The following is a 26,380-nucleotide window of genomic DNA, read 5'->3' as shown; positions in this document are numbered from 1 at the left end:
TTTTTAATCAAAAAAAGTCACTGCTTGATCAAACTCCTTCGATCTTATCCATCCTTTTCTTTACTACAATCTCGCATTCACATCTGTCTCCATCCAGTCAACAACCAATGGTTTGCCCTACATTTTGTTTTTGTTTTTGATAAACTGTTTCACTCAGATGTACGTCACAATCTGGAAGAAAAGACTTGTCGTTAAAATTATTACATTGTCATTACACTGTTCCTCACACCAGTCTACCTTTAAGGCTTCAGAAGACTTTGAATATACTACACAAGTCATGGTCTCTTTTTTTTTTTTATGATGCTTTTTTATTTTTTCATTTTTTTTTTAGAGTTTGATAGTCCTTGGTTCTCCATCCGTTACACGGAAGAATGTAGTGTGAACCTCTAAGTTTAAAAAAAAAAAAAAAAGTAATTTAGTTTGGAATGACACAAGAATACAGCATTATGGCAGAGTGAAAAGAGGGTAAAATATCAGTAACATTGTTCCCACATAAGAAGGCATTTCAATTCAAATTTGTTGTCCTTTTGTCGGGTTTATTCCCGGTCGTTTGTCAATACCTGTAAAGGCACTATTCGTACACAAAACAAATCTTTAGTACTACACAACACACACCTCACAAAATTACATACACACAGACACATATATGCACAGATTTTGAGGCAGTCCCATCGTTGTCCAATCCCCAACACCATGCTCCAGTGATACCCTCATCAACTTTTCTGTTTAAGCGTGTTGGCGATATGGTTCAGACAGATTGTCCTATGCTGTCAGCACTCAGTCACTTATTAGCGTTTCAAAGGAACGCACCGCTCATTTCTTCATCTTCAGGTCTGCTTCTATAGCGCAGCGTCGCCCCCTTGTGCCCCCGTCCTGCAGAGAGGGAAGGAGTCATGGTTGTCAAGGTCATTTTTCCCCTATTTTTGCAGCAGCAGCAACTTTTAAATATATGTGAGACTGAACATCAAATCTGACAATTATGGTATGTAAAAAATTGCTAGTAGTCTCCAGTAAACAAAAAGGTGATTTCTCAAAAAAGCAACTGGCTTTAACTTCACCCCAAAATGAAAATTCTTCATCTGTTCAACATAGAAGATATTTTAAAGAATGTTGGTAACCAAACAGTTGCTGGTAGCCATTGACTTCCATAGTATTTTTTCCGACTATGTAAGTCAGTGGTTACCAGCAACTGTTTGGTAGCCAACATTCATCAAAATATATGTAAAAAACAGCATTGATAATGGATAGAAAAAGCAGACAGGGTACTTACAAAGAGAGAGAGAAGAAATGCAGGAGAGGCCATGGGAACACAGTCCTGTATGAGGATAAAGGTCAGCGTCAGAGGGATAAAGAAGTCTCGAATACACACTCAAATGCAAAAGTGGTTTAAAGGTGGATGTTGCATTGAAACAGACAAGATCAGAAAGATAGGGTGAATGTGGTTTAATAAATGTTTGTAAAAATTGACTCAGTTGGACTGACTAGATTTAGACATTTATTGTGATGTCTTTCATATCCCTTTTTTCCCACATTATTGAATAATTTAAACTCAGATTAATATTTCATGTCAATTATTCATTGAATTAACACTGAATTAATATTTATTAAATGTATACATGTGCAATACCATTCAAAAGTTTGGTGTCATTATTGTTTTTTTAAGAAACCAATATTGTTATTAATCAAGGACATGATAGATTAATAAAAACATTTATAATGTTTCAAAGGATTCAAAGAAATACTGTTCTTCTGAACTTTTTATTCATTGAAGAATCTTAAAAAATGCATCATGGTTTGCACAAAAAAAAAATTAAGCAGCACAACTATTTTATAATAAATAATAAATATTATTAAGAGTAAATATAAAAAAAAAAATGTTTCTTGAGCACCAAATCAGCATATTAAAATGATTTCTTAAGGATCATGTAAGATTGGAGTAATGGCTCCTGAAAATGCAGCGTGGCATCACAGAAATAAATGAAATTTTAAAATATATTCAAATAGAAAACAGCTATTTTTAATTTAAATAATATTTCACAATATTACTCTTTTATATATGTATATCAGACACATAGAGTAGTGTGATAAGATTACATTTATTTGAATTCGTTTTTCATAGCGTCTATGCAGAGTCTCTACTAATAGTGAAGCTGCGAGTTTATTTACTTCAAAAACAGTGATGTTACTCCTGTATATGTGTGTGTGTGTATATAAATATATATATATACTGTATATACAGTATATCCATATGTACATATACATATCCTGTTAAATAGATTAATATTAGTTATCCAGAATCTTCTGATGATATGTGCAAAATTGTAAAAGTGCTGGGGCACATAAATTGTACCACCTTGTCATTGGGGTCCTGTTTGCGGTTGGCGTCTCTCCCACGCAGGCTCTTGGCACTAATGCCTGACTCCGAGGTCTGCATGATCAACTGTGTGGCCAGAAACTGCTGGATCTGCTCCAGAACATCTCTTTGCATCTCCACGGCCATGTGGAACACATCATGGTCCGAGCTGTTATACATCACCGCATTCTGGAACATCAGCATGATGTCGCGCTGGAACTCAGCTGTGGTGCGGATCAGCCCGTTCTCAATGTTCTTCTTGATGGTGGACAGATCCATTGGCCTAAGAACCCAAAATTGTCACAAAGACTTTGTAGGTACTTCAACTTTATCTCAAAACATCAAGCACAATTGGATTCCTCATTACAAACCCTTTGAATTTACCTTCAACAATTCTCTCTCACCTGTGCACAATACTGTGGTAACCAGGGGCGATGTCATCCGTCACTGGTTGCAGGAAGACATTTGCATACCTGTTTAAAATGACCAATTATCACTCAGTTTAATCATTCTGGCTGTGCAGAACTGAGGCTTTTTGATGAGTCAGATAAAAGGGGGGCGGGGTTTAGTACAGAGTAATGAAGAGTCTCACCTGTGATTGGCTGCTGCTCGCCACACTAACATAATGGCTTTCTTCCAGATCTTCTGAGCCTGAATTGCTTCTTGATCTTCACTGCAGATAGAGCTGAGGAGGATGAAGATGAGAACATTATGTAATAATAACAACATGTTGAATAATCGTACATCAGAGTCTGTTTACACCAAGTCCGATGTGACTAAATTACACAAAAAGTATTAAAGGAATAGTTCACTCGAGCATGAAAATGAGTTTGTTTCTTCATCTGAACAGATTTGGAGAAATAGCATTACATTACTTGCTCGCCAATGGATCCTCTGCAATGAATGGGTGCCATCAGAATGAGAGTTCAAACAGCTGATAAAATCAACACAACTCCAGGCCATCAGTTAACGTCTTGTGAAAAGAAAATCTGTGTGTTTGTAATAAACAAATCCATTATTAAGCATTTTAAACTTCAAATTGTTGCTTCCAGCTAAAATATGAGTCATCTATCCATAATATTGCTTTCTCCAGTGAAAAAGTTGTATAGTATGATCTGGGAGAGGAATATGCACAGATAAAGCACCATTTACATGTGAAAACAGTCCAAAATAGTTCAAAACAAATATGTCAGTGGATTTTGATGTGAGAGGACAACAGGAGATGGACTTTTTTCATTGAAGGAAGCATTATAATGGATATGGACTCATATTTTGGTGAGAAGCAACAGTTTAATGTTAAAATACCATTAAAGGATCAGCTTTTTACTAACTTTTTGCTTAAGACGTTAATTGTGGATTACTTGTGGATTATTGTGATGTTTTTATCAGCTGTTTGGACTCTCATACTGACGGCACCCATTCACTGCAGAGGATCCACTGGTGAGCAAGTGATGTAATGCTAAATATCTCCAAATCTGTTCTGATGAAGAAACAAACATCTACGTCTTGGAGTAAATTTTCAGCAAATTTTCATTTTGGGTGAATTATTCTTTTAAATATTTTTAAAGTATAATCATAATCATCAGCAATATTTACAATCAGACTTTGTGTGAATGCTCCTTAAAGGGACAATTCACCCAAAAAATGAAAATTCTGTCATTAATTACTCACCCTTATGTCATTCCAACCCCTTTTTGTAAAAGAAAACATAAATAACAACTTTATTTATAAGAAATTGTTGAATAAAGTCATCATTTTTGTCAAATTAAGGTTGAACCCCTGATGTCACATGGACTTTTTTAACAAAGTCCTTACTACCTTTCTGCGCCTTGAACGTGTCAGTTGCGTTGCTGTCTATGCAGAGTCAGAAACCTTCAGATTTAATCAAAAATATCTTACTTTTTGTTCAAAAGATGAACGAAGGTCTTACGGGTTTGGAGCGACATGAGGGTGAGTAATTAATGACAGAATTTTTGTTTTTGGGTGAACTATCCCTTTAATTATATGAAGTTTCAGCACATACAACTGTGAGGAGGCAGGGCTGCTGGGAATGGAGTCTGCAGTTGTGTGGAGCTGTACGGAAGAGGATGCTGTGTGCATGCTATAGCCGTCCTCACTCTCGCTGGCCGGAGGATCCAACTCTGTTTCCCCCTCTGGCTCAGAGAGATAAACTCCATCTCCATCCTCTTCTCCCCCACAATCCTCAACTCCATCCCCCTCTAATCCAGCTTTCATCTCCGACACACTGCTCTCCTCAGCATCACTCACAGCTTCCTCCTCCTCTTTCACTTCCTGTTAACGAGGAGTGTAAAAAAATACTAAAAAGGGCAGAGTTAATGGTTTCCGGGTCTATATGTACTCGTGGGTGGTACATTATGTATTAGCGTATGCAGACAGTCAACAGCATCACCACACCTTTGAGTGCTGTTTTATCACAGGGTCATCTTCTGACCGTGTATCTGAAAGAGAATGGAACATTCATGGGGGGGGGGAGTAGGGTTCAAGTTAGAATTTGATCACATGTAACCGGGGGCGAAGACATATAAGAGTGTCAAAAATAAAGAAAAGGAATAATATTTTTAATATTCTAATTTTAATTTAAAATTCATGTTCTTAGAAATCTACTCTTTGTAATCATGTTGGTTTCATATGGGTTAAAAGAAGTTTAAATTGAATGACTTCAATGTAAACGTCTAGTCATTATTTTATTAAATGTTTTTAAATGCATTTTTAAGGTAAAAACATTTTTCTTTTTACAAATGTTATGAATTATTATTTATAAATATTATGTTTGTTGGGGGTCACATCAACCTGAACTATCATTGTCACTAAAATTTATTAAGATAAATGTTATTAAGAATTTCATTACTTGATTTCTTTCTCATTACAATTATTTGACAGTATGACACCATTTTATAACCTTATATTTGCCCAAAAATATATTAATTTTAATTCAGAAATAAAATGGCATTCATCACTGAATTGAAGTATACACTACTATTTAAAAGTTTGGAAACATTTATTTGCAACATTTATTTGATCAATAATAGAGTAAAAAAATAGTAATATTGTGAAATAATATTACAATTCAAAATAATATGTTTTAAAATGTAATTTATTCCTGTGAGGGCAAAGCCAAATTTATAACAGCCATTACTTCAGTGTCACATGATACTTCAGAAATCATTCTAATATGCTGATTCGGTGCTCAAAAATGATTTCTTTTTATTATTATCAATGTTGAAAACATTTGTGCTGCTTAATAGTTTTGTGGAAACGGTGATTTTTCAGGATTCTTTGATGCATTTATTTGAAAGAGAAATCTGTCACTTTTAATGCAAACTTGTTCAGTAAAAGTATTAATTAAAACAGTTTACTCACCCTAAACTTTTGAACAGTAGTGTACAATGTTAATTTTCATCATTGTCAACCCATTAACTAATTTGCCCTAGCCTAGTGTAACGCAAGCACAGAATACCTGATTGAGACGGTGTCCATTCGTCAGTCTCACTTTTGATCGCCGCATGCAGTGATTCTGGCCGCCCATCCTGGGCATCGTCATTGCGCTCCGGTCTGAGGGCTTCTAGGTCTGAATGGGCTCCTGCTGGCAGAGTGGGGTCTTGAGAAACCGAGGGGACAGTGGTGGAGTGTGTTGTGTACCCCTGTGAGCAGCCATTGCTGGATCCACACATGTCAGGACCCTCTCGTTTCCCCTCTAACAGATGCAGGGAATGTGGGTCTAAGTCCTCTGAAGCGCTGGAGGGCTCAGGGCCAATGGTCCTGAAGGGGTTGGGCTCCCAGGTACCTGACAGGTTGTGACCCGTGTCTTCACACAGAGACAGAGCGGCTTCCACCGCTGCAGCGTCCAGTGCTTCGGCATTCTCGTCACCCTACATCAACACAGGATAATGTTTTTGTTTTTTTTGGACTATGCAAGAAATGTCAGATTTGAGTGGTAATAGTTTAATGGATAATTGTGTATTTCTGCAATGTTAACTAGTTTAAACCAGTTTATTTTTACATTCTGCTCAACATAATGTTTTCCTTGTGTTCAAATGGTAGCTATTGCACCTCAAATGAAAAATTATTTAGTTTTTTCCTTTTTCAAATTGAAATGTTTTCAAACTTGGAAATCCCACATACTCAAAAATGATTTGTTTAATTATCATTTATCCATGATTTTTTTATGTATATATTTATTTAATTTTTATGTATTTTTATATTTTTTATTTTATTATATTTCTTTGTTTATTTATTTTTAAGTAGTTTTATTCAGCGAAGATGCACTAAATTGATTAAAAGTGACAGTAATAGACATAGACATTTATGTTACAAAGTATTTCAATGAAATATTGTTCTTTTGAACTTTCCATTCATCAAAGAATCCTGAAAAAAGCAAAACAACAGTTTTTAACATTTATAATAATAAGAAATGTTTCTTGAGCACCAAATCAGCATATTAGAATACTTTCCGATGGATCATGGACTGGAGTCATGGCTGTTGAAAATTCAGTTTTACCATCACAGGAAAAAACTACATTTCAAAATATATTACAACTTCAAGAAAATAATTTTAATAATTAAAAAAGCATGAAAAAGTGCATGTCAGATTTACCTTCTCTTCAATAATAGCTATGATGTCCCCAACTGTCTCTAAGTCCAGCTCCTCTGCCATATAGGACACAGTCACCAGGTCCTCCTCCCCTAAAACCGCCTCCTTATTATCCACTGAAGCACTGGGGGCCCCATCGCCTTCTGTTTTAAGTATTACACACATACCAAACCCACTTTAGTCTGCATTTAGACAAACATTTGTGTTCCAACACACAAAACAAACAAGAGACAGTCAAACAAAAGTACTAAATAGTTAAGACATCAGTTATGATCTAAAGATGGGAGAAGGAGAAGGCAGTGTCTAGAGTCTAGAGACCTGTGCTGAGCGGGGCAGCGGTGTCCACTGCAGAGGTGGCAGCGCTGGGGGCGGAGTCTGCAGTGGCCAATGAGCTCAGCTGAGAGGGAAATTGGGCGGGGCCAGCTTCCAGCAGACGAGACAGTGTGGGAGCACCTGAGACACACGCGTACAAACACAAGTGTGGCATGACGAACCCACACACACACGGTGCACAGAGAGAGCAGGCTAGGCATTAAGCTGGAAGAGATTCCCATAACATGACTCTAATACACAAAGACAGAAAACACAAAGATGCTGATGGGACAGAATTTGTCACTTTGCTTCTACTGCTCAGCTGCTAAACTGTGACATTGCTAGACACACAAGTGTGTATGAACTCATACCTGTCGCTGCCTGAGAGGCAGGTAATGAAGAAGTCATCATGTGATTCTCGTGACTCCCTGTAAGTTGACTGGACGGAGATTCTCCCTCAACTGCCTGCAATAAGGATCTTTCTTTAAATTGCCACCGTTTAAAAGCCACTGACTCAAAAAACATATTCCAACAATAATATTCTAGTGACAAGACATTTGTTTGTCCACACTAAAAACAAAACAGCTCTGATATGTGTGGATGAAACAGTCGTATCACTTTTACAGGGTTCCTGACATTTCTAGTCATTTGTGGACTTTTAACATTTTTATAGAGATTGCTCTCACAAAGAGTAATTTCTAGCCAAAGAAATAATTTATATTAATGATTATGATTTAATTATACTGAGCATACAGAATGTAAGCAAATTTATATTGACTATATAAATTTGCACAATTGTTTTTTAATGACCTCTTAATATTTTATTAATATTCAGTATTTTTCAACACCTGAAAATCACTTGTCATTTTTAGGAACTCTGCTATTTTTTCTTTTCTTTTTTATTTATTATTATTTTATCATAAAATATGGTTAGGGCACAATTAATCACTACTACAGTACTGTTCAAAAGTTTGGGATCAGTAATTTGTAATTATTATTATTATTATTTATTTTGTATACTTTTATTTAGAAAGATGCAGTAAATTGACTATACATGTATTATGTTGTAAAAAAAAATTATAATAATAAAAATTACTTTTCAATACATGCAGATCTATTCATCGAAGAATCCTCCAAAACATGTCTCACAAAAATATTAAGCAGTACAACCATTTCAACATTGATAATAATAAGAAATGTTTCTTGAGCAGCAAATCAGCATATTAGAATGATTTCTGAAGGATCATGTGACACTGAAGCCTGGAATAATGGTGCTGAAAATTCAGCTTTTGCTATCACAGGAATAAATTACACTTTTGAAATATATCAAAACTGAAAAAAGCTATATTAAATTGTAATAAAACTTCACTATTTTCCTGTATTTCTATTTAAAAAAATGCAGCATTGAATAATAAATGCAGAATTCAAAAACATTGAAAAATCTTACCGACACCCAAACTTTTGAACACACAGAATCTGCACATTTGTCTACATTCTCTTCACTCAAAACCAGAAGAATAGATTTAAATATCATACAATTTTAAACAGATCTTATTGGTAGCTAAACGTATTATTAAAATAGACTAAATATAATGGGCAGGATAAGTGTAGAACTTTGTGAATGTGATTTCTGTAGTTCAAGTGCAGATTCTATGCAGGCCTGCTGATTTATAAATAAATGTGAGGAATTCTGACCAGTCTGGGGCTGGTGGGCAGAAGACTGCCTTTCTTCAGCAGTTCTGACAGGAGAGGAGAGGGAGGTGGCGTGTTTTTCTGACCCAAAAGCTTCTTCTGTGTTGACTCATCTAGCAGTGACCCCAAACTCGCCTCTACCACTCCAGGGCCTGGCAGCTCCGTCAGAGGCACAAACACTGTTGATCCTGCCCCCTGCACCGGGGAAGAATGATTATTAAAATAAATGACAAATTCAAATTACAGAAATAAAATCAAAAAATTCAAAGCAAGGAAACACACAGTGGTGCTAGGATCTTCAGATGGATCTCCAATGGGAAAATCCAGGCTCGGAGAGCAGGCCCCAGAAGGGGAGCGCACTGTCACACTGAGCACACGTTTAGGAGTGTTCTTCACTGCCTGCCTGGCTGAAAAGAAAAGATAAACAGCTCTTACTATTAAGCATTTATGATTAACTGAAACTACATTTATGAATAACTGTTTTTACCTTATATAGAATCTCAGATTTGCCCAATTATGTAATACAAACTTCAATATGCATTAAGTACTTTAAGGCTATGTGACCAAACCAAACAATGCTAACGACTCTATGTGGGCTTTCTTTACATACCCTGGTACGCTGCATCTGTGGCCTTTCTTTTCACCTCAGCTTCCTCTTCCTCTTGTTTTCTGCTCCTAATGGACATACAGAATTTAAATCGCTAAACTGACAAACATTATCTTACAATCTTAGTTCATCAAATCAAAAATTGTATTATTATTTACTCAGCTTCTTATTATTGGATTTCACAGTTCAGCAATTTCAGTGTTATTGTTAACTAAAACTATAAAAACCGATAACTGACATAAAGCTGAAATAAAATTAAAAACATAAAAACCTAAAGCAAAAATAGGGAGGTAAATAAATAAATTGAAGTTACTAAAATTAAAACATAAATAAAAATAAATTGAAGCTAAATATAAATATTTATAAAAACAAAACAAAAGGCACATAAACTTATTAAAACTTAAACTAAAAACTTAAAATATAAAAAAGCTCAAAATATTAATAAATACTACAATAGTATATAAATTATATGACCATGCGCTATATTGATATGATTTGCATATGATAGCTTTATGTGAGGAACATAAAGATAGTCACTATGAACTGTTGTGAATGAAAAATATCTAAGTTCATTTAAAAAAAAAAAAAATTTAAACTGAACTAAACTAAAATAAACTGAAAGTTAAAAAAGCTTATAAATAATAAATAATATAAATGGACCACAAAACCAGTCATAAGGGTCAATTTTTTAAATTATAATATATTTGGCTGAGATACAACTATTTGAAAATCTGAGGGTGCAAAAAAAAAAAAATCTAAATATGCCAAATTTGTCCAAATGAATTTCTTAGCAATGCATATTACTAATCACAAATTAAGTTTTGATAAATTTACGGTAGCAAATTTACAAAATATCTTCATGGAACATGATCTTTACTTAATATTCTGATCATTTTTGACATAAAAGAAAAATCGATCATTTTGACCCATACAATGTATTGTTGGCTATTGCTACAAGTATACCTGTGCTACTTATGTCTGGTTTTGTCGTCCAGGGTCACAAATGATATTTTGGTGTGGAACTATTCCTTTAAATGTGGTATATTTATAGCATATAGAAAGATAAAACTGCCTGGGTTGACAATGGATATACAGTGATTCTTACCGTACAATTTCTTCCCATAGCTCCTCGAGTTTAGAGTCCAGATGTCCTGCCTGGATGAGTTCAGTTTCTCTCTTCAGTTTCCTAAAGGGACACAGCAATAGAGTTACTGTCAGCAGACAGCAGGTGATGGTCCAAGTGAGTGTGAAAATTTGGTACCTGTGCTTCTCTTGTGTGTCCTTGATCAATCGCTTCAACTCCTCTATTCTCTCCGCTGTCAACCTGCGGACGATCACATCTTCCACCGTCTCAACCACCTCCCCTTTCTCACCTCGCTTTCTCCTGTGAACGTGCACACATATACGCTCACCATTAAGTGCTGTCAGGAACGGAGTGGATGTTGGAACGCAAATGAACAGGAAGTGGACTCACTTCGGGGCCTCAGTTATCTCCAGGAGCTCAGAGTATTGTGAGGCACAATGCTGTGAATCAGGGAAGAAAAGAAAGAGTGTGTCATAAGTATAGTATATATCACATAATGTTATTACGAATTAATCCTTAAAGGGATAGTTCATCCAAATATTACAAAACACAAAGCATTGGAAGACATGGAATACACTGCATGAGTTTTATGGACTATTTTTGTGATGGTTTTATGTTGTTCATTTGTCCTTTTTTTGGACTTGACCGTCTCCTTCCACTTTTATTGTATGCAACTCATGTGGATTATTGTGATGTTTTTATGAGTTTTTTGGACTCTCATTCTGACGGCACCCATTCACTGCAGAGAATCTATTGGTGAGCAAGTGATGTGATGCTAAATTTCTACAAATCTGTTCCAATGAAGAAAAAAAAAATGGATGGATGGCCTGAGGATGAGTACATTTTCAGCAGTTCTTAATGTTTGGGTGAACTATTACTTTAAGTTTTCCATTGTTCTACTGCTCTCCCAATACCTTTTGAGAGAACCAGTCAGGAGGGCGTCCAGGTTCTGCAAATGGCTTGATGGCTCGGCTCACAGACACCCTAGAACAACACACATGTACAAAACACATGACTGTGATGGTGCATGTTAAATTAAAAGCCAGATTTGCTTTACTGAAATGGAACCAGTGGTTCTCAAGGGTGTCCTTTATAATTAACTTAAATAAATGTTAAGTATAATTTTAAATAATTTACATATCTCTAAAAAAAAACGTATCAGTTGTGAACTTGTGAATGAAAGTTTCTTTGCTGGTTTAATATATTTTGGAATGTAAAGAAATATATATATATATATTTATATCAAAACAAGCATTAAAATAACCCAAAACAGTAAGATATTTACAATATATAATATCCTTTTTTATGTTTATATATACTGAATTTACATTTTTCTAGTTATGCCAAGCTCTAAGAAATTTACTGGGAAGAAAGTGTGAGTATTTTTAATTCTATCCTTAGTCGGTTTCCAGTAAATCACAAGCAACTGGAAACGTTATAGGGCCTTTGAATATTGTTGTGGACATTGGGGGCCTTGAAATCAAAAAGGCTAAGAACCACTGAAAGCAATGACATATATGTAATAAATAAATAAATAAATAAAAAAAATAAAAAATCACCAGTTTTGGTCTCCACTCTTCATGACAGAGGAGGCCAGGCACAGCTTTTCTCTAATTGACCATGGCTCTGTTGGGCCCAACAGCAATTTATGTTCTGTCCAAAGAATAAAAAGGCAGAATATAAAGAGAAGAATGCATTTCAAGTGTAAACGGCATTCAAGCACATCTGGATGTGTTGCACTGCGGGACGCATTATACAAGAGTGGGTGGGCAGTTTGACAACTAATAACGGGGCCATTTTAGGCAGTCGACGCATCGGCATCTCACATTCCTCTAACAGATGGGAAATGTGATGCGCTCATGAAAGCTAGTCATAAATGTGTCATTTCTGTATATTGTCCAGCGATTCGGCCAATGAGCGTCATTGTAATCAATGACTTAGCGTTTCAAATCCCGTAACACCTATGCACGCGCACCGCTGAATCCATTATGCACGCGCTTGACACGCATCAATTATAATGTGCCCTCCGCCCCACGCTGGACATTCTCAGTACATGCATGCGTATGATGAAAATATAAAGGGCAATACTCACTTCCAACTCCGCTCGCCATTTTGTCATGACTGGACTGTTTTCTATTGCTCCTTTGGCATGACAAGTGTCTGGCTATCAAATCTAAATGTGCATATCCGGTGTGAATTTTCCAACAATCATTTTGCTCTAAAGGTCTGCATAACACCAATGTAGTTATGTCACATGTTTGCTGCATTTATAAAAGTGTGTAATTTTGACCAACATTTTGCGCTGGCATGCACCTCTATGAGGTATTATTTTCTTACTTCGGAACTAAAAGGCATATAAATGTCACTGAATGACTTGCTGTTTGTAATTTAATACTAAATATATAGGATAATATTATCAATAATCATAATTCTTATTGTTATGTTATTTATTCTGCTTAAAAAATTCAGTTGTGAATGAAAGTTTCTTCCTGGTGCGTATTTTAGTCCCATGTAAGGCAATTTTTGAAACGTAAAGAACAATCCGTTATGCAGTTATTTGTTTTATTTAGAAAATATCATGTACATAAAAACAAGTGAATAGTTTCCAAAACAAAATTATTTCATTTTATAAATGACTTTAAATTATACATAAACGTTTTAGAACCAACTAAAACCAAAAAAAGTGCGGGAAAAAAATAACATTACTTTAATTTGAGTATTTTTAAAACATTACATTTGGCAGCTAATGTTGTTAATAATGTGACTAGTAATGCCTCTTGTTCTTTTGGCATTTATTACAAAAATGTTCCATGTACTGTGAATTAAAAAGAAAAGTAAAAAAAAAAAAAAAAAAAGAATTATTTTGGAAACACCAGTGCAAGCGAATGTTTACTTTGGATAATTTTATTTCAATATGATATTTCTTAGTATTATATGCTAAGAAAAGCGATTTTACCGCAGCGAAGAAACAAATTGGTCATAAACTAAAAATATTAATAAGAAGAAGTAATGAGTTGGTTTATAAACAAACATTTTATATAGCTTTTATTTTGACTGGCTGATCCTTACCGGAAGTGAAAAGTATAAAATATATTTATTCAGATAGCGCGAACTCTCGAATTTGTTTTGAACAACTGAATTATTTATTATGGGTTGTTATTAGTCGCTAATTGTATTGTATCTACGATTTATCGAACACTGATTTTGAATCCAATATAAATGAAATACGAAATGGAGTATTTTATTTGTGACAGATCTCACTAGCACTACTTGCTAGTGGGGGGATTAGCTCAGATGGTAGAGCGCTCGCTTAGCATGCGAGAGGTAGCGGGATCGATGCCCGCATCCTCCAATCTTTTCATCTTTCTGCAAAAATTCTGGAAAGGATGTAACCTTACTATTATTGGTTAAAATATATATATACATATTCCACGAATAAAACAACTGCCAAGCAATTGTATATATTTTTTTAAAAAGCACGTTTCTTTGCTTAATTTAAACATGCACTGTTTCAGGCGCCCTTTGGTATGCCTTATCTTAGTGTGAAACTTTTAGTCATGTATAAAAGCATATTAAATACAGTAATGTAGAGTAACACACTGACATATACGCAGTAATAACCCAACAACAATAATATTTAGGCAAAATAAATTACAGTTTTATTTCAGAAGCAACACGTTAGTTCCGAATACGGAAGTGGGCGTGGAAACACACCGGAAGTTGTCATGTTCTGCGCTGAATGAGAAGAAGAAAAACGTTCAAACGTGACCACGCCGAGCAGAGAAAATACCAATTATATCAAGGTATCATTTGTGTTGTTCGTTTTCTAAAAATTAATATTCACAATGTACAGTTTAATAGTTTTACAGGCTCAATTCCTGTTTGCGTTAAAGCCGTATTTGTTGTGAAGCTGCCGGCCTTCAGAGGCCTGCTGGCGCTCTTTGTTTCAGTGCTGGCCGTGTAGAATGCGCCTTCATAAGACAGTCAGTAGATGCTGGTTTTGATCCATAGTAAACATTAGTCAGTTTAATAATGTTATATATTTAAAGCGGTTTCTGCGCCAGCTACCAGTAAAGCTTGAAGTGGACACCACTTATTTATAAAGACTGTAAATAGTCCGTGTGCTTGCAGTAACTGTTGCTTCTCAGTCTGTTGTTTTGTTTTCTCAGTAACGATATTTGTTTTCTTCATCAGTAATGCAATAGTGGTGTATGAAAAAAAATTTCTAATCTGTTTTTCTCTAGCTTGAAAGCAGATTTATTGTGTTATCATGGCTGATGATGAAGGATTTGTCGTCCGTGTGCGGGGTTTGCCTTGGTCGTGCTCTGTAGAAGAAGTGTCCAGGTTTTTTGCAGGTAACAATGTAGAGTCTACATACCGATCCTCATAATACTTTTGAGTATTTTTAGCTTTAAAGTTAACAAAAAGTTGAAATTTCTCTCTTCAGGCTGCAAAATTGGCAACAATGGAACAGCTATCCACTTTACATACACACGAGAAGGCAGACCAAGTGGAGAAGCATTTGTGGAGTTGGACTCAGAGGAAGACCTGAAAATTGCAATCAAAAAAGACAGAGAAACAATGGGGCATAGATATGTGGAAGGTACAAAGTTTTTATGTACGCTGCCATTTAGAAATTTGGGGTCGAGAAATTAATGCTTTTAATCAGCTTGGACACATTATATTTATCAAAATAAGCCAAATGTTGTTCTTCTGAACTTGTTATTCATAAAAGAATCCTGGAAAAAAGCATAACGGTTTCCACAACAATAATATGCACAACTGTGATAAGAGAATTTTTCTTGAGCATCAAAACGGCACATTAGAATGATTTCTGAAGGATCATGTGACACTGGAGTATTGGCTGCTAAAATAAATTACACTTTTAAAATGTATAAAAATACTTTAATCTGTAATAATATTTCACAACACTACAGTTTTATTGTATTTTTTTTTAATTGAGTACATGCAGCCTTGTAAAGTATAAAAGGCTTCTTAAACATAAATCGCAGCACTACCTCACAGTTTGAATTGTCCTCTTTCTGTTCTTATTCTCAGTTTTCAAATCAAACAATGTGGAAATGGACTGGGTTATGAAGCACACAGGGCCAAACTGTCCAGAGACTGAGGGAGACGGACTGGTCAGATTGCGCGGCCTTCCTTTTGGATGTAGCAAGGAAGAAATTGTGCAGTTTTTCTCAGGTATTTTCAAACTCTTCCCTGTAGCTCTTCACATAGTCATCAGGAGAAGTAATGGCCAAGCGTAGTCCTCATTGAGGTGAATTTGACCATTCCCATGGTTGCTAGAATAATTTGACACATTAATTCATCAGTTAAGCCAGCACTGTTGCCCTAAATTATTCTGCTACATTAGGAATATTACTTTGTTAGCCACCAACTTTTGGGATGGCCACTTTATCATCAACTCTAAGCAAAGTTAGTGGAATGCTTGCCCACGTGTAGGCCATTTTCCCAAGTGGTGGAACTCTCCAGTAGGCTCCATTGCAACATGCTTTTTTGTTTTGTTTTAATTTCTTATTTTCATTCAAGAAAAAAACAAAACAAACTTTGTAAATGGGAATGTGATTTATTTAATATGTCCCCGTTGGGGTTATCTGTCCTTGGGTTGAAGGGTTGGAAATCGTGCCAAATGGGATAACATTGCCGGTGGACTTCCAGGGGAGGAGTACGGGGGAGGCCTTCGTGCAGTTTGCTTCACAGGAAATAGCTGAAAAGGCTCTAAAGAAACACAAGGAAAGAATAGGGCACAGGTGGGGATGGATGGTTGGATGGTTAAGCTGTTTTTCATGTGGTAAACACCTACTACAGTAAACTTTCAAAGTGGTATGCAACATGAACTTACACACGGACACGCACACGTCTTTACCAGAGGGCTCCCAGGGCCTTGATGGACTCCTACTGTTTTGTTTTCCTATGTGTTTTTATTTGTCATGAAAATGTCTGGATTCAAAAAGGCTGAATGCATATTTAGTGTGTAGCAATGGTGCACTTGGGCATCATGGGATTTCTAATTCTTAAGCATGCAAACAAGTGCCTTGCAGCAGCCAGTTTGAATGCCACTTTAGACTGGATTGTGTAACGGGTCGATATTTACTGTCATACTGAAGTAAACGTTAGAGTTTAATGCATGGATGGCATAGCAAACGGATACAGCAAAGATATTATTAAAGGAATAGTACAAACAAAAATTAATATTTTCTGAACGTTTAATCGCCTTCAGGGCGTCCAAGATGTAGATGGGTTTGTTTCTTCATCAGAACAGATTTGGAGAAATAGCATTACATCACTTGCTCACCAGTGGATCCTCTGCAATGAATGGGTGCCGTCAGAATGAGAGTCCAAACAGCAGATAAAAACATCACAATAATCCACACAAGTCCAGTCCATCAACTAACGTCTACTGAAGTACAGGGCTGTTTGTTAAATCCATCATTAAGGTGTTTTTAACTTCAAACCATTCCTCTATCCATAACATTGTTTCCTCCAGTTAAAAAAAAGCTGTCTCAATCAGGAGAGAAATATGCACAGATCAAGCACTGAAAACGGTTTTAAACAAATGTCAATGGATTTTGATCTGAGAGAACAATGAGGAATGGATTTATTTTATTTATTTTTTTAAATGGAGGAAGTGTTATGGATTGTGGACTGACTCGTATTTTGGCCAGAAGTGACCATTTAAAGTTAAAATGCCTAATGATGGATCCATTGGTAAGCAAAATTTGTTGAAATGAAGAAACAAACTCATCTACATCTTGGAATGCCTGAGGGTGGGTACATTTTCATTTTTGGGTCAAATATTTGATATATATATATATATATATATATATATCAGGGTTCGTACGGGTGTTTGAAAGCCTTGAAAATGCTTGAATTTTAACATAGTGTTTTCAAGGTTTGTAAAGTGCTTAGATTTTGGATAAAGTGCTTAAATGCAGTTGCACTGGTTTCATATATATTAAAAAAACATTTTCTTACGGAATACTTCATGTAATTTTTTTTATATAAAATAAGCTCCAGCTCCGCTCGAGTCCGTGTGGCTGTAGTGTGATCGGTCTGTCTTTATTGACGCGCGCACTCTGATGGAACCGAGCGGGAGATAAAATCACGTGTTTCAGTGAGCGTTGGTTTGAAAACGACAAATACAAATTATGGTTAAAATAATGTCAAGTCTCCTGTAAATTCTGCTTTTTTTTCATGGGAGAGTCTGTGCTTTCAAGTCACGTAAAAGGTAAGCAAAAATACCCATGCTCAGTTAAATTAAATATGTTAAGACTGTCACAATTAAAGTGAAATAATAAAATAAACATTTCAAAGTCAAAATGCAGGGCGGTTGTTTTTAATATTAATTTATCTCTGAAGTGAACCGACTGCCTTGGCATTTTCTTTCTTCTCATCGAGGTACAGTATAATGTCTGAAAGTATCATTTATGAGCACAGCTGCTTTGTGTTCAGCCGTTACCGGGGGAAACCGCTGTATCAATACAGTTCCAAAAGCGCCACCTAGTGGCAGACAGAACCTCATATTTTAGCCTTTAAACTATTTTTAAGAAATAAAGGAAAGGGGTGAGTCAAAAGTGTAAAGAATGTGCTAGATTAAATGTTTTAGATTTTGGATGGCTGATTTTTTTAATTTTTGAAAGCTTTTTGTTCTGAGCAAAAACAGCAGGCGGGCTTATTGAAAGTGCAAATTAATCCTCTGCCATCAAACAAACAATTATTCTTTATACTTCTGACTCATCCCTTTTAGTTATTTCTTAAAAATATTTTAAAGGCTGAAATGTTAAGCTTGTCACTTTATAAAACTCTGTGAAAACCTGTATTTGAACTGCAAATCATGTTTTTTGCAGTCATTTTATGGTTTAATATGTTATCATAGACATTGCCCTTCCCCGCTCATATAGTATTTATTTGATTTGTGCAGGTCTTAAAAAGCCTTACATTTTACTTTTTAAATCCTGGTGGTACCCTGTAAGTTATTTCTTTCTTTATTTTTTATTTTATAATTTATATACTTTTTATGTTGGCTATTTATATTATGCAATGCTATATGCGATCCAGACCGGTGGTTTTTAATAGCACAATAACATCTGATTTAAAGTGGAAAAACACAAGTGTGTGTGTAAACATGTAATTTACCACAGTTTAAAGTGCTGGAAAATCTTGAAAATGCACCTTGAAAAGTGCCTGAATTTGAATTTGGGAAAGGTGTAAGAACCCTGATATATATATATTACATTATAATTTAGGACAAAAACGGACAAAATGTGTTTATTTTTTTTAAAGCTCTAGAAAGGAGACGTATACAATAAGATTACGTCAAGAATGTGCTAATATCAAACTCTCAAATGCATGTATATTGTACATGTAGCACAGGGGAATGTTCACAGTATCGTACTTATTTTTTTCTTTGTCTGTTTTACTTCTGAACAGGAGTGTTTTGTTGAGTTCTTGCATTGCTCCTTAATTCTCATCTGTTTGGTTATAGGTATATTGAGATCTTTAAGAGCAGCCGAGCTGAAGTACGGACACATTATGAACCCCCACGTAAAGGCATAGGCATGCAGAGACCTGGGCCTTACGACCGACCCAGCGGAGGAGGCCGGGGCTACAATGGCATGAGTCGTGGAGGATCCTTTGATCGGGTGCGACGTGGAGGATACGGTGGAGGTGAGACCAGCTTCTTTTGCCAATGTGCCACAATTTAGTGCTTTAGCCATCCTGTTTTTTTTACATATTACTTGTTTTTTTTTTAAATAGGAGTGTCAGATGGACGTTATGGTGATGGAGGTAATTTTCAGAGTACCACAGGTCATTGTGTTCATATGAGGGGACTGCCTTACCGGGCAACAGAACCCGATATCTACAATGTGAGTTGGGGGTGTTTGATATACATGATTTTTATATGAACGTTATGGTCATTTTGAAATATATTAAATTTGGATATCAAAATATGTTTAAATTTAAGTTCAACCTTTTCTGTGCAGTTTTTCTCTCCTCTGAACCCGGTGCGTGTGCACATTGAGATCGGTCCAGATGGGCGAGTAACCGGTGAGGCTGATGTGGAATTTGCGACACATGAAGATGCAGTGGCTGCAATGTCAAAGGACAAAGCAAACATGCGTAAGTTAGGTGGAACCTGACTGGAAGGAATTGGTTTTGTGTTATTGATATTAAATATGAGAATTTTACCAATTTTAAACAAATTTTTTTTCTTTTCAGAACACCGTTATGTTGAGTTATTCTTAAACTCAACATCAGGAGGCAGTAATGGGGGCTACGGAGGGCAGATGATGGGGGGAATGGGTAAGTTAAAAGTATAAATATTGTGACTATATAAAGTTGAGAAGCTGATGTTATATTAATGTCACACAAATCAGGGTTTCTGCAGGTCTTGAGTCTTAATTTGGTGCTTTTATAAATGAAAGTAGTTTTTGTTTTGTTTTCCAATACAAATATCTTAACATGCTTAAATCAACATACATTTACTTTGCAAGTTGAAGATATGAAGTCTTGTTTTCTGTGAAATTGAACAAAAAAAATTCTTGAAAATTGAAATAAAAATTAAAAAAATATTTGTTCTTAATATTGAATTTATGCATTTATTTTTCTCTTAGGAAACCAGTCGTCTTATGGACATGGAGGGCAGCAGATGGGTGGAGGCTACACTGGAGGATACAGCAACCAGTCCAGCATGGGAGGCTACAATGACTACAGTGCGTTTTAACTTAACACTTTTTTTTTTTTTTCACATTTTTCTCACTTTTCTGGTGTTCTCACGTTTTTTTCTCTACTTCTACAGATAGCCAGGGTGGAATGAACAACAGTTATTATGGCGGCAGCCGCGGATCAGTCGGCATGAATGGCATGGGAGGGGGCTGGGGCATGTAGATGCTCCTGAAGGAATTTATTTGAGTGTTGGGTCGTCTCGATTTTGCCTGAGGCCTTCTGGTTTTTGTTCTTTGTGACGATGACTATGGGAAGAATCAGATTCACTCCTTGCCCACCTGTACTCTGAACCTCAGCGTTGGAACCAGTATTACGTTTCCTGCAATTCCTGAGGTGAAGGGTCAGCCGTTGAGCTCAAGTCATGGCAATTGTCCTCTACCCCACTAGTCATGCTTGTAAATATCCTCCAGATATATCGTTCAGAGACTGTAGAACACTGGCCTCGCATGGCACAAGGTGCTGCATCTCCACTTTTTATAATGCGGAAAGAACTTTGTTGAAACTGATTTTTAAAAATAAACTGGAAAATGTTTTTGTTTTCTTGTCCGGCTGCTTCACAAGATGCATATTTTAATTTTCATTATTGTAGATGTTGCAATCCCCTCTGTTGGTTTGTCTTTGATTTCTCATGGTTAATAAACATTCACGAATGTATTGTCTCTGCTTTATGCACATTGTTTTGTTTTTTTTGTTACAAAAATCATTACATCAAAACAAAGGTCCAACAATAAACTAGTAAAGACCAACCACAATTGGCCTAAAATGGCTTTCTTTTAGCCAGTCCTTTCTCATGTTTATAGAATGGATTTGAATTTATGATTTATGTCTGCATATTGTGATATTATATTTTTGAGCACAAGGTGGTGCCAGTGATCCAACTGCGGATAATAGCATTTATTAATCTGAAATAATACATGCAAATGCATGTACTTAAAAGTAATCAATGACAGTTTTAACTTGGTGTATAAACTTTTGTTTTAAGCTCTTTAATATCCTTTTTTCCCATAGGCATACTAAAGTTAGACAAAATGCTATAATTATAACATTTTGAGAGCATCTTAACCTAATCCTTTGCAGATGCTATATTGGTTCACAGCTGAAACTGGTGAACTGAAACCACTTGTGAAGCCAATGTAAAAAATGTAGGGGTTATCATGGATTGTGATTTTAAATTGGACAAACAGATTAACTTGGTAGTTAAATCTAGTTTTTTCAAATTGAGAAAACTCACCAAGGTGAAATCTTTTCTGTCTCCTAAGGACTTTCAAAGAATTGTACATATTTTTATTTCAACTCGTCTGGATTAGTGTAATGGCCTCTATATAGGCATTAGTCAGGCCTCTCTCTCCAGACTGCAGATGGTCCAGAATGCGGCAGCTTGCCTGCTGACTGGTACACGAAAGCGGGAACACATCACCCCTGTTCTTGCCTCTCTTCACTGGTTACCAGTCCATTTTAGGATTAATTTTAAGATTTTGTTTTTAAATCTCTCAGTGGTTTAGCACCTAAATATCTTTCCGACTTGATCAAGCTGTATGCCAAATACCATTTGCTTTTAGTTGTCCCTCGGATAAAGTTGAAGAGCAGGGGTGACCGGACATTTGCAGTAGTGGCCCCCGAAGCTCTGAAATAGTTTCCCCCTTTACATTAGACAGGCTCAAACACTTGTAGTTTTTAAATCTAGCCTAAAACATATTTTTATAGTTTGGCATTTGACGCTATGTGAGAGCTGCTTTCTTTTATTGTCTTCTCTTGTGTTGTCGTTGGTTGTATCATTGATATTTCTCTGTCCTCTTATGTGTGTACAACACTTTGATAAACACAAATTGCTTTATAAATAAACTTTGACTTGACTTGACTGAAAAATTCAGCTTAAGCTCATAGCAGGTCCAAACTTGTGGATAATCACTAAATCAGCTATGAGTTGGCCATACCAGTTTTAAGTTTAATCTCTTTTTGGAACACAGTAGTTGGTCAACCAGTTTAGACCTAGAAACTAGTTACCATCTTAAAATGGATTAATTATTATTAACTGAACAGTAATAAACCTGTGACACCCTCATGTCAAATTATCAATCAGTCTGTACCCAATGGACTATATTACAGTATTAACTTTGTCTTACGTGCTGCTGCTGATGATGATTGATTAGGTGTGGCCAGTGATTCATAAAAGGGAAGTGTGTGTGGGTCTATATAACTCCACCGGCGCGCACTCTCCGCACGAGACTTTTGACACAGTCCCCAGCACGCGCATTGCGTCCAGATCGCGGACGGTGCTGGAGGCATCAACTACTGATCCTGTAAGATCTATCGGATTATACTACAAGGAAGATGAAGACGTTACAAATTGCGATCTTTCTCGTCCATTGTCTCGGTAAGTGTTTAAAACAATGGCTTTTTAATAAAATATGCTGTTATAACTTGCACGGGACCTGCCCAGTAGCCTATGTGGCACAATTGTTACACGAAGTTCTTTCAAGTGACATTTTTTCATTTAAAAATACATTATTAGTCGGTGTTCTAGCCAATTTTGACATAACTCATTTTATTCCGTGGTTTAATTGAAAATTTTACACTACACGCGACGCGTATTTATAATCACCGTCAGCTTTTAGTTTTGCCATTCAATTTTGCCATGTTTTTTTTTCTTCTTTTACATATTGCCTGTATGCAAGATACACAAAATGGGTGTTTTATATATCTATAAAGTGTCTTGTTCTGTTCCAGTGTTACTCAAGGTGTGCAGTGGCGCCTCTGTGGACAGGTATGAGAGTGCCAACCCCAGAACAACAGTGGTCAACCTCTTTCACACCCTAGAGACCACAAACACAACAGGGCTCCAGGTGGACAGAGGGACGAATGTGTATGAAGATGATGATTATGATGAAGATTATGATCTCTCTGTGGATTATGACTCAAACCAACCAAGAGGTAGACTTACTTCATTTCTCTGAATGCAATTTGTAAAAGTGGTCAGCCAATGTTTCAATGCCCAGTGCTGATAAAGATATCTTCTGAATAAACATACATTTTACACAAGTACTCCAAAAATATAATATTGTGTAATAAATATAATATACTTTTTTTATAAAAATTGTAATGAGAAAAAAATGCACATTTTGAAATCACTCTAGGTGGAATGACTACTTGCGTTAAACCAATTTAATGTCATTAAAGTATTAAAAATAATCAAATTAAGTGTTGTATACTTCCACAGGAAATGCTGAGTGTGTTAGTCTATTGTACGATATTAGATCATCATGGACTGACATCACCGCTCTTTCTTGCTCAACAGTGGCATTTTCTACCAAACCCAAACATCCGTCAGCGATTCCCACTACTGAGAAGAAGACAAAAAAGGGGAAAAGGAAGGGCAAAGGAAAAGGCAAGGGAAGAAAGAAGAACCCCTGCCTGGATGAATACAAAGATTTCTGCATTCACGGAGTGTGTCATCATCTGAAGGAGTTGAACACTCATTCTTGTGTGTGAGTTTCATGCCGTTTTTTTGCATTTTCCAGTTTCTGTTCTACAAATTAAGGGGGGGGCGGGAAACAAGCAGTTAATCATATAAAGACCCCCAGTAACAGGAATATTACAATATTCAGTTTGAATAGTAGATCAGAATAGCATAAAATTAGAATGAAAAAAGTAAAACGATTAGAGATAACAGAATTATGGCTTTTAAAGAATAGGAGTTTAATCTAAATGAATTTAATTTGTCTCTTGATATGATTCTCCTGTTGTGCATTTGAACATATTTTGATCTTTTGGATGGTGTTTCTTACAGATGTACAACAGGATACTCAGGAGAGAGATGCCATATATTCACCCTACCGGTTAGTAAGGAAGAACAGCGTTACAGCCGGACCACAGCTCTAGCGGTCATAGCGGTGGTCCTGTCCCTCGTGTGTCTCGCAATCATCGCTATTCTGCTGGCACTAAGGTAGGTTACCATGAATCAGCAATATATTATTCGTAATCATTAAACCATTGTTGTTTTAAAAAATTCCTTACATATTCAGCATGTTTTTCTTACAGGTACCACAAAAAAGATGACGCTGATGTAGAAAGTGAAGAAAAGGTCAAACTTGAGGCAACGTCAGTGCAGAAGTGATAAGGGAAGAAAGGTAAATAGTTCTCAATGAATGGCCAGGTATTATTTGTTCAATATTAAAATGAATATAAAATCATATTTATTACTGTTTTACAGGATGGAGAAACCCAAAAGAAAATGTGACCCATGGATAGAAAGCATTGAGGACTGAGGAGTAAGCAGGGGCACAATTTCTAGATCATTACTTTTCAAAAATCCTTGCCCCCGTTCAAAATGATCCTACGTCCCTGATGTCCTGCAGTTATGGTGGCTGTCTACACTGGCAAGAAGGATGTTTTGAATGCTGCTTTCATGTGCAGTACAATGTCCTTTTCAACCTAATCTCCTTGTGGAGAACATGCATACCCCTTTTCCACAAAGTCAGTTTGAGTGCTGGTTTGGAGCCAGAGCCTAGTTTCAAACAGGTTCTTTATCTTTCGACACCCAAAGCACCAGCTCCGAACCAGGAAAAGCGGTTTGTAAGTAGCACCAAAACATTGCTGGGCTAGAAGGAAGAACCGCTTGCTTCAGGGGCTGGGGGCGGAGTTACCGAGACCAACAAGATTAACAAACTTTTGACCACCATATTTGAAATAGCAGCTAAACACAAACACGTTGGATTCACATTGTTTTGATGCTGATTTAGGTTCGCAAAGCCATGAACATCAATAGCAACGCAACGTCCGCCATTGGTGTGTTTAGGCTTGTTCGGGATGAAGCTAATTGAATAGCCCTGCACTAATCCGTTAACATGGGTGCCGAAAAAAATACGCACCACATGCACACTGCAAATGGAGTATGCATCTCAACGTTTTTAGGGACAAAAAAAGATAAATCAATAAATTAAAAACATTGTAAATATGTTTAGTCATTGTAGTAGTTATAACTGCAAAACGAGTTTCATGGTCGGTAAAAACATTGTTTTTAGGCCCTGTATGTATGATCTGCTCTAAAGCACCCTCAGTGATTTGATTCTGGAGCTGGGCCTGCAGAGAGGACTGAACTGGATGAATGTATGGCAACTTTAATCAAGTTGCTTTTTTGTTCGTTGCTTATTTATTTATTCTAAAAAGGGTTTTTCTGGTTTTTCCCATCAGTCTAACTCTATACTGTCGGAAACACCACAAAGCACTTGTAATTATTTATTTATAATGTATTGGTTATTTATTTTGATATGTAACAATTTTGTGTACTGAATGCACTGTAAGTTTTGTAAAAGTGTTTTTATTGTATAGATATTTATTATTGATAGATACAATCAAATAATGTTCTAATAGGACTGACGTTGCATGACAGATGTTGCAATCACATGTGGAAGACCCTTCAGTAAAGTTTTAATAATATTATAGCTAAACTGTGAAGTAAACCGATTTGCGGAGCTCTAAAAATGCAATCAATTAAATCACGTACTGTGGATGAATGTCAGACGCAGGGCTTTGTAGGTCTTTTATATGTATTACTGAGAAAGTGTAGCTTAAATTAAGTGAAATAAAATGGAAAATGCAAAGTATTGTAAGTGCTATGTGTATAGTAGGCCTATAAAATAACATGATTTCATTTACTAATTTTAAGCAATAATAACCAAACATGTTCAACCGATGATATTACTGTTGTTTCACTTTAATAAACAATTGTGTAATAAACATTGTGACTTCTGTGATCTTGTTTTCAGTGTTTATATTAGTAACTCTGGAAAGATGCAGGTCTGATAGAATATTTGTCACTTTTTTTTTCTCGAATTAAGTGCATATGTTGGTATGTAAAGGCATGTTGTAAGGTTTAAACTATTGAGAGGTCACTGGGGTGAGGATGGATATAAAAATGTTATGTTGTCACATACATCTCATATACATTTGTATACATGTTGATAATTACAAAGA

At 36.0% G+C, this 26,380-nt stretch overlaps 3 protein-coding genes and 1 non-coding gene across 4 annotated transcripts; 3 read left to right on the top strand and 1 right to left on the bottom strand.

Annotated features, from left to right (window-relative positions):
* Nucleotides 1–283: 283 nt before the first annotated feature.
* Nucleotides 284–14,176, bottom strand: brd8a (bromodomain containing 8a). The gene is made up of 20 exons (XM_058757571.1): nucleotides 12,753–14,176; nucleotides 12,220–12,313; nucleotides 11,575–11,644; nucleotides 11,051–11,100; nucleotides 10,838–10,960; nucleotides 10,682–10,762; nucleotides 9,580–9,644; nucleotides 9,252–9,376; nucleotides 8,973–9,164; nucleotides 7,649–7,742; nucleotides 7,284–7,418; nucleotides 6,969–7,108; nucleotides 5,832–6,243; nucleotides 4,769–4,812; nucleotides 4,377–4,645; nucleotides 2,946–3,038; nucleotides 2,758–2,826; nucleotides 2,354–2,636; nucleotides 1,271–1,315; nucleotides 284–873 (listed from the first exon to the last, which is right to left on the bottom strand). The coding sequence occupies exons 1-20, from the start codon at nucleotides 12,925–12,927 to the stop codon at nucleotides 814–816; spliced, it is 2,619 nt and encodes an 872-aa protein (XP_058613554.1). The 5' UTR covers nucleotides 12,928–14,176; the 3' UTR covers nucleotides 284–813.
* Nucleotides 13,940–14,012, top strand: trnaa-agc (transfer RNA alanine (anticodon AGC)). The gene has a single exon. It is a non-coding gene; the product is annotated as a tRNA-Ala (tRNA).
* A 143-nt stretch (nucleotides 14,177–14,319) lies between the features above and the next one.
* On the top strand, nucleotides 14,320–21,061 carry hnrnph1l (heterogeneous nuclear ribonucleoprotein H1, like). The gene is made up of 11 exons (XM_058757572.1): nucleotides 14,320–14,463; nucleotides 14,905–15,015; nucleotides 15,108–15,263; nucleotides 15,719–15,862; nucleotides 16,293–16,431; nucleotides 19,167–19,348; nucleotides 19,439–19,548; nucleotides 19,666–19,801; nucleotides 19,901–19,984; nucleotides 20,296–20,394; nucleotides 20,481–21,061. Exons 2-11 carry the CDS (start codon nucleotides 14,931–14,933, stop codon nucleotides 20,567–20,569), a joined length of 1,224 nt encoding a protein of 407 aa, XP_058613555.1. The 5' UTR covers nucleotides 14,320–14,463; nucleotides 14,905–14,930; the 3' UTR covers nucleotides 20,570–21,061.
* A 1,580-nt stretch (nucleotides 21,062–22,641) lies between these two features.
* On the top strand, nucleotides 22,642–26,095 carry hbegfb (heparin-binding EGF-like growth factor b). Its single transcript, XM_058758499.1, has 6 exons — nucleotides 22,642–22,781; nucleotides 23,135–23,338; nucleotides 23,703–23,892; nucleotides 24,195–24,350; nucleotides 24,446–24,534; nucleotides 24,618–26,095. The coding sequence occupies exons 1-5, from the start codon at nucleotides 22,739–22,741 to the stop codon at nucleotides 24,519–24,521; spliced, it is 669 nt and encodes a 222-aa protein (XP_058614482.1). The 5' UTR covers nucleotides 22,642–22,738; the 3' UTR covers nucleotides 24,522–24,534; nucleotides 24,618–26,095.
* The last annotated feature ends 285 nt before the right edge of the window (nucleotides 26,096–26,380 follow it).

The sequence above is a fragment of the Onychostoma macrolepis genome, chromosome 21, assembly GCF_012432095.1.
Source record: "Onychostoma macrolepis isolate SWU-2019 chromosome 21, ASM1243209v1, whole genome shotgun sequence".
Classification (NCBI taxonomy): Eukaryota; Metazoa; Chordata; class Actinopteri; order Cypriniformes; family Cyprinidae; genus Onychostoma; species Onychostoma macrolepis.
This window is presented reverse-complemented; position numbering and strand designations above follow the sequence as displayed.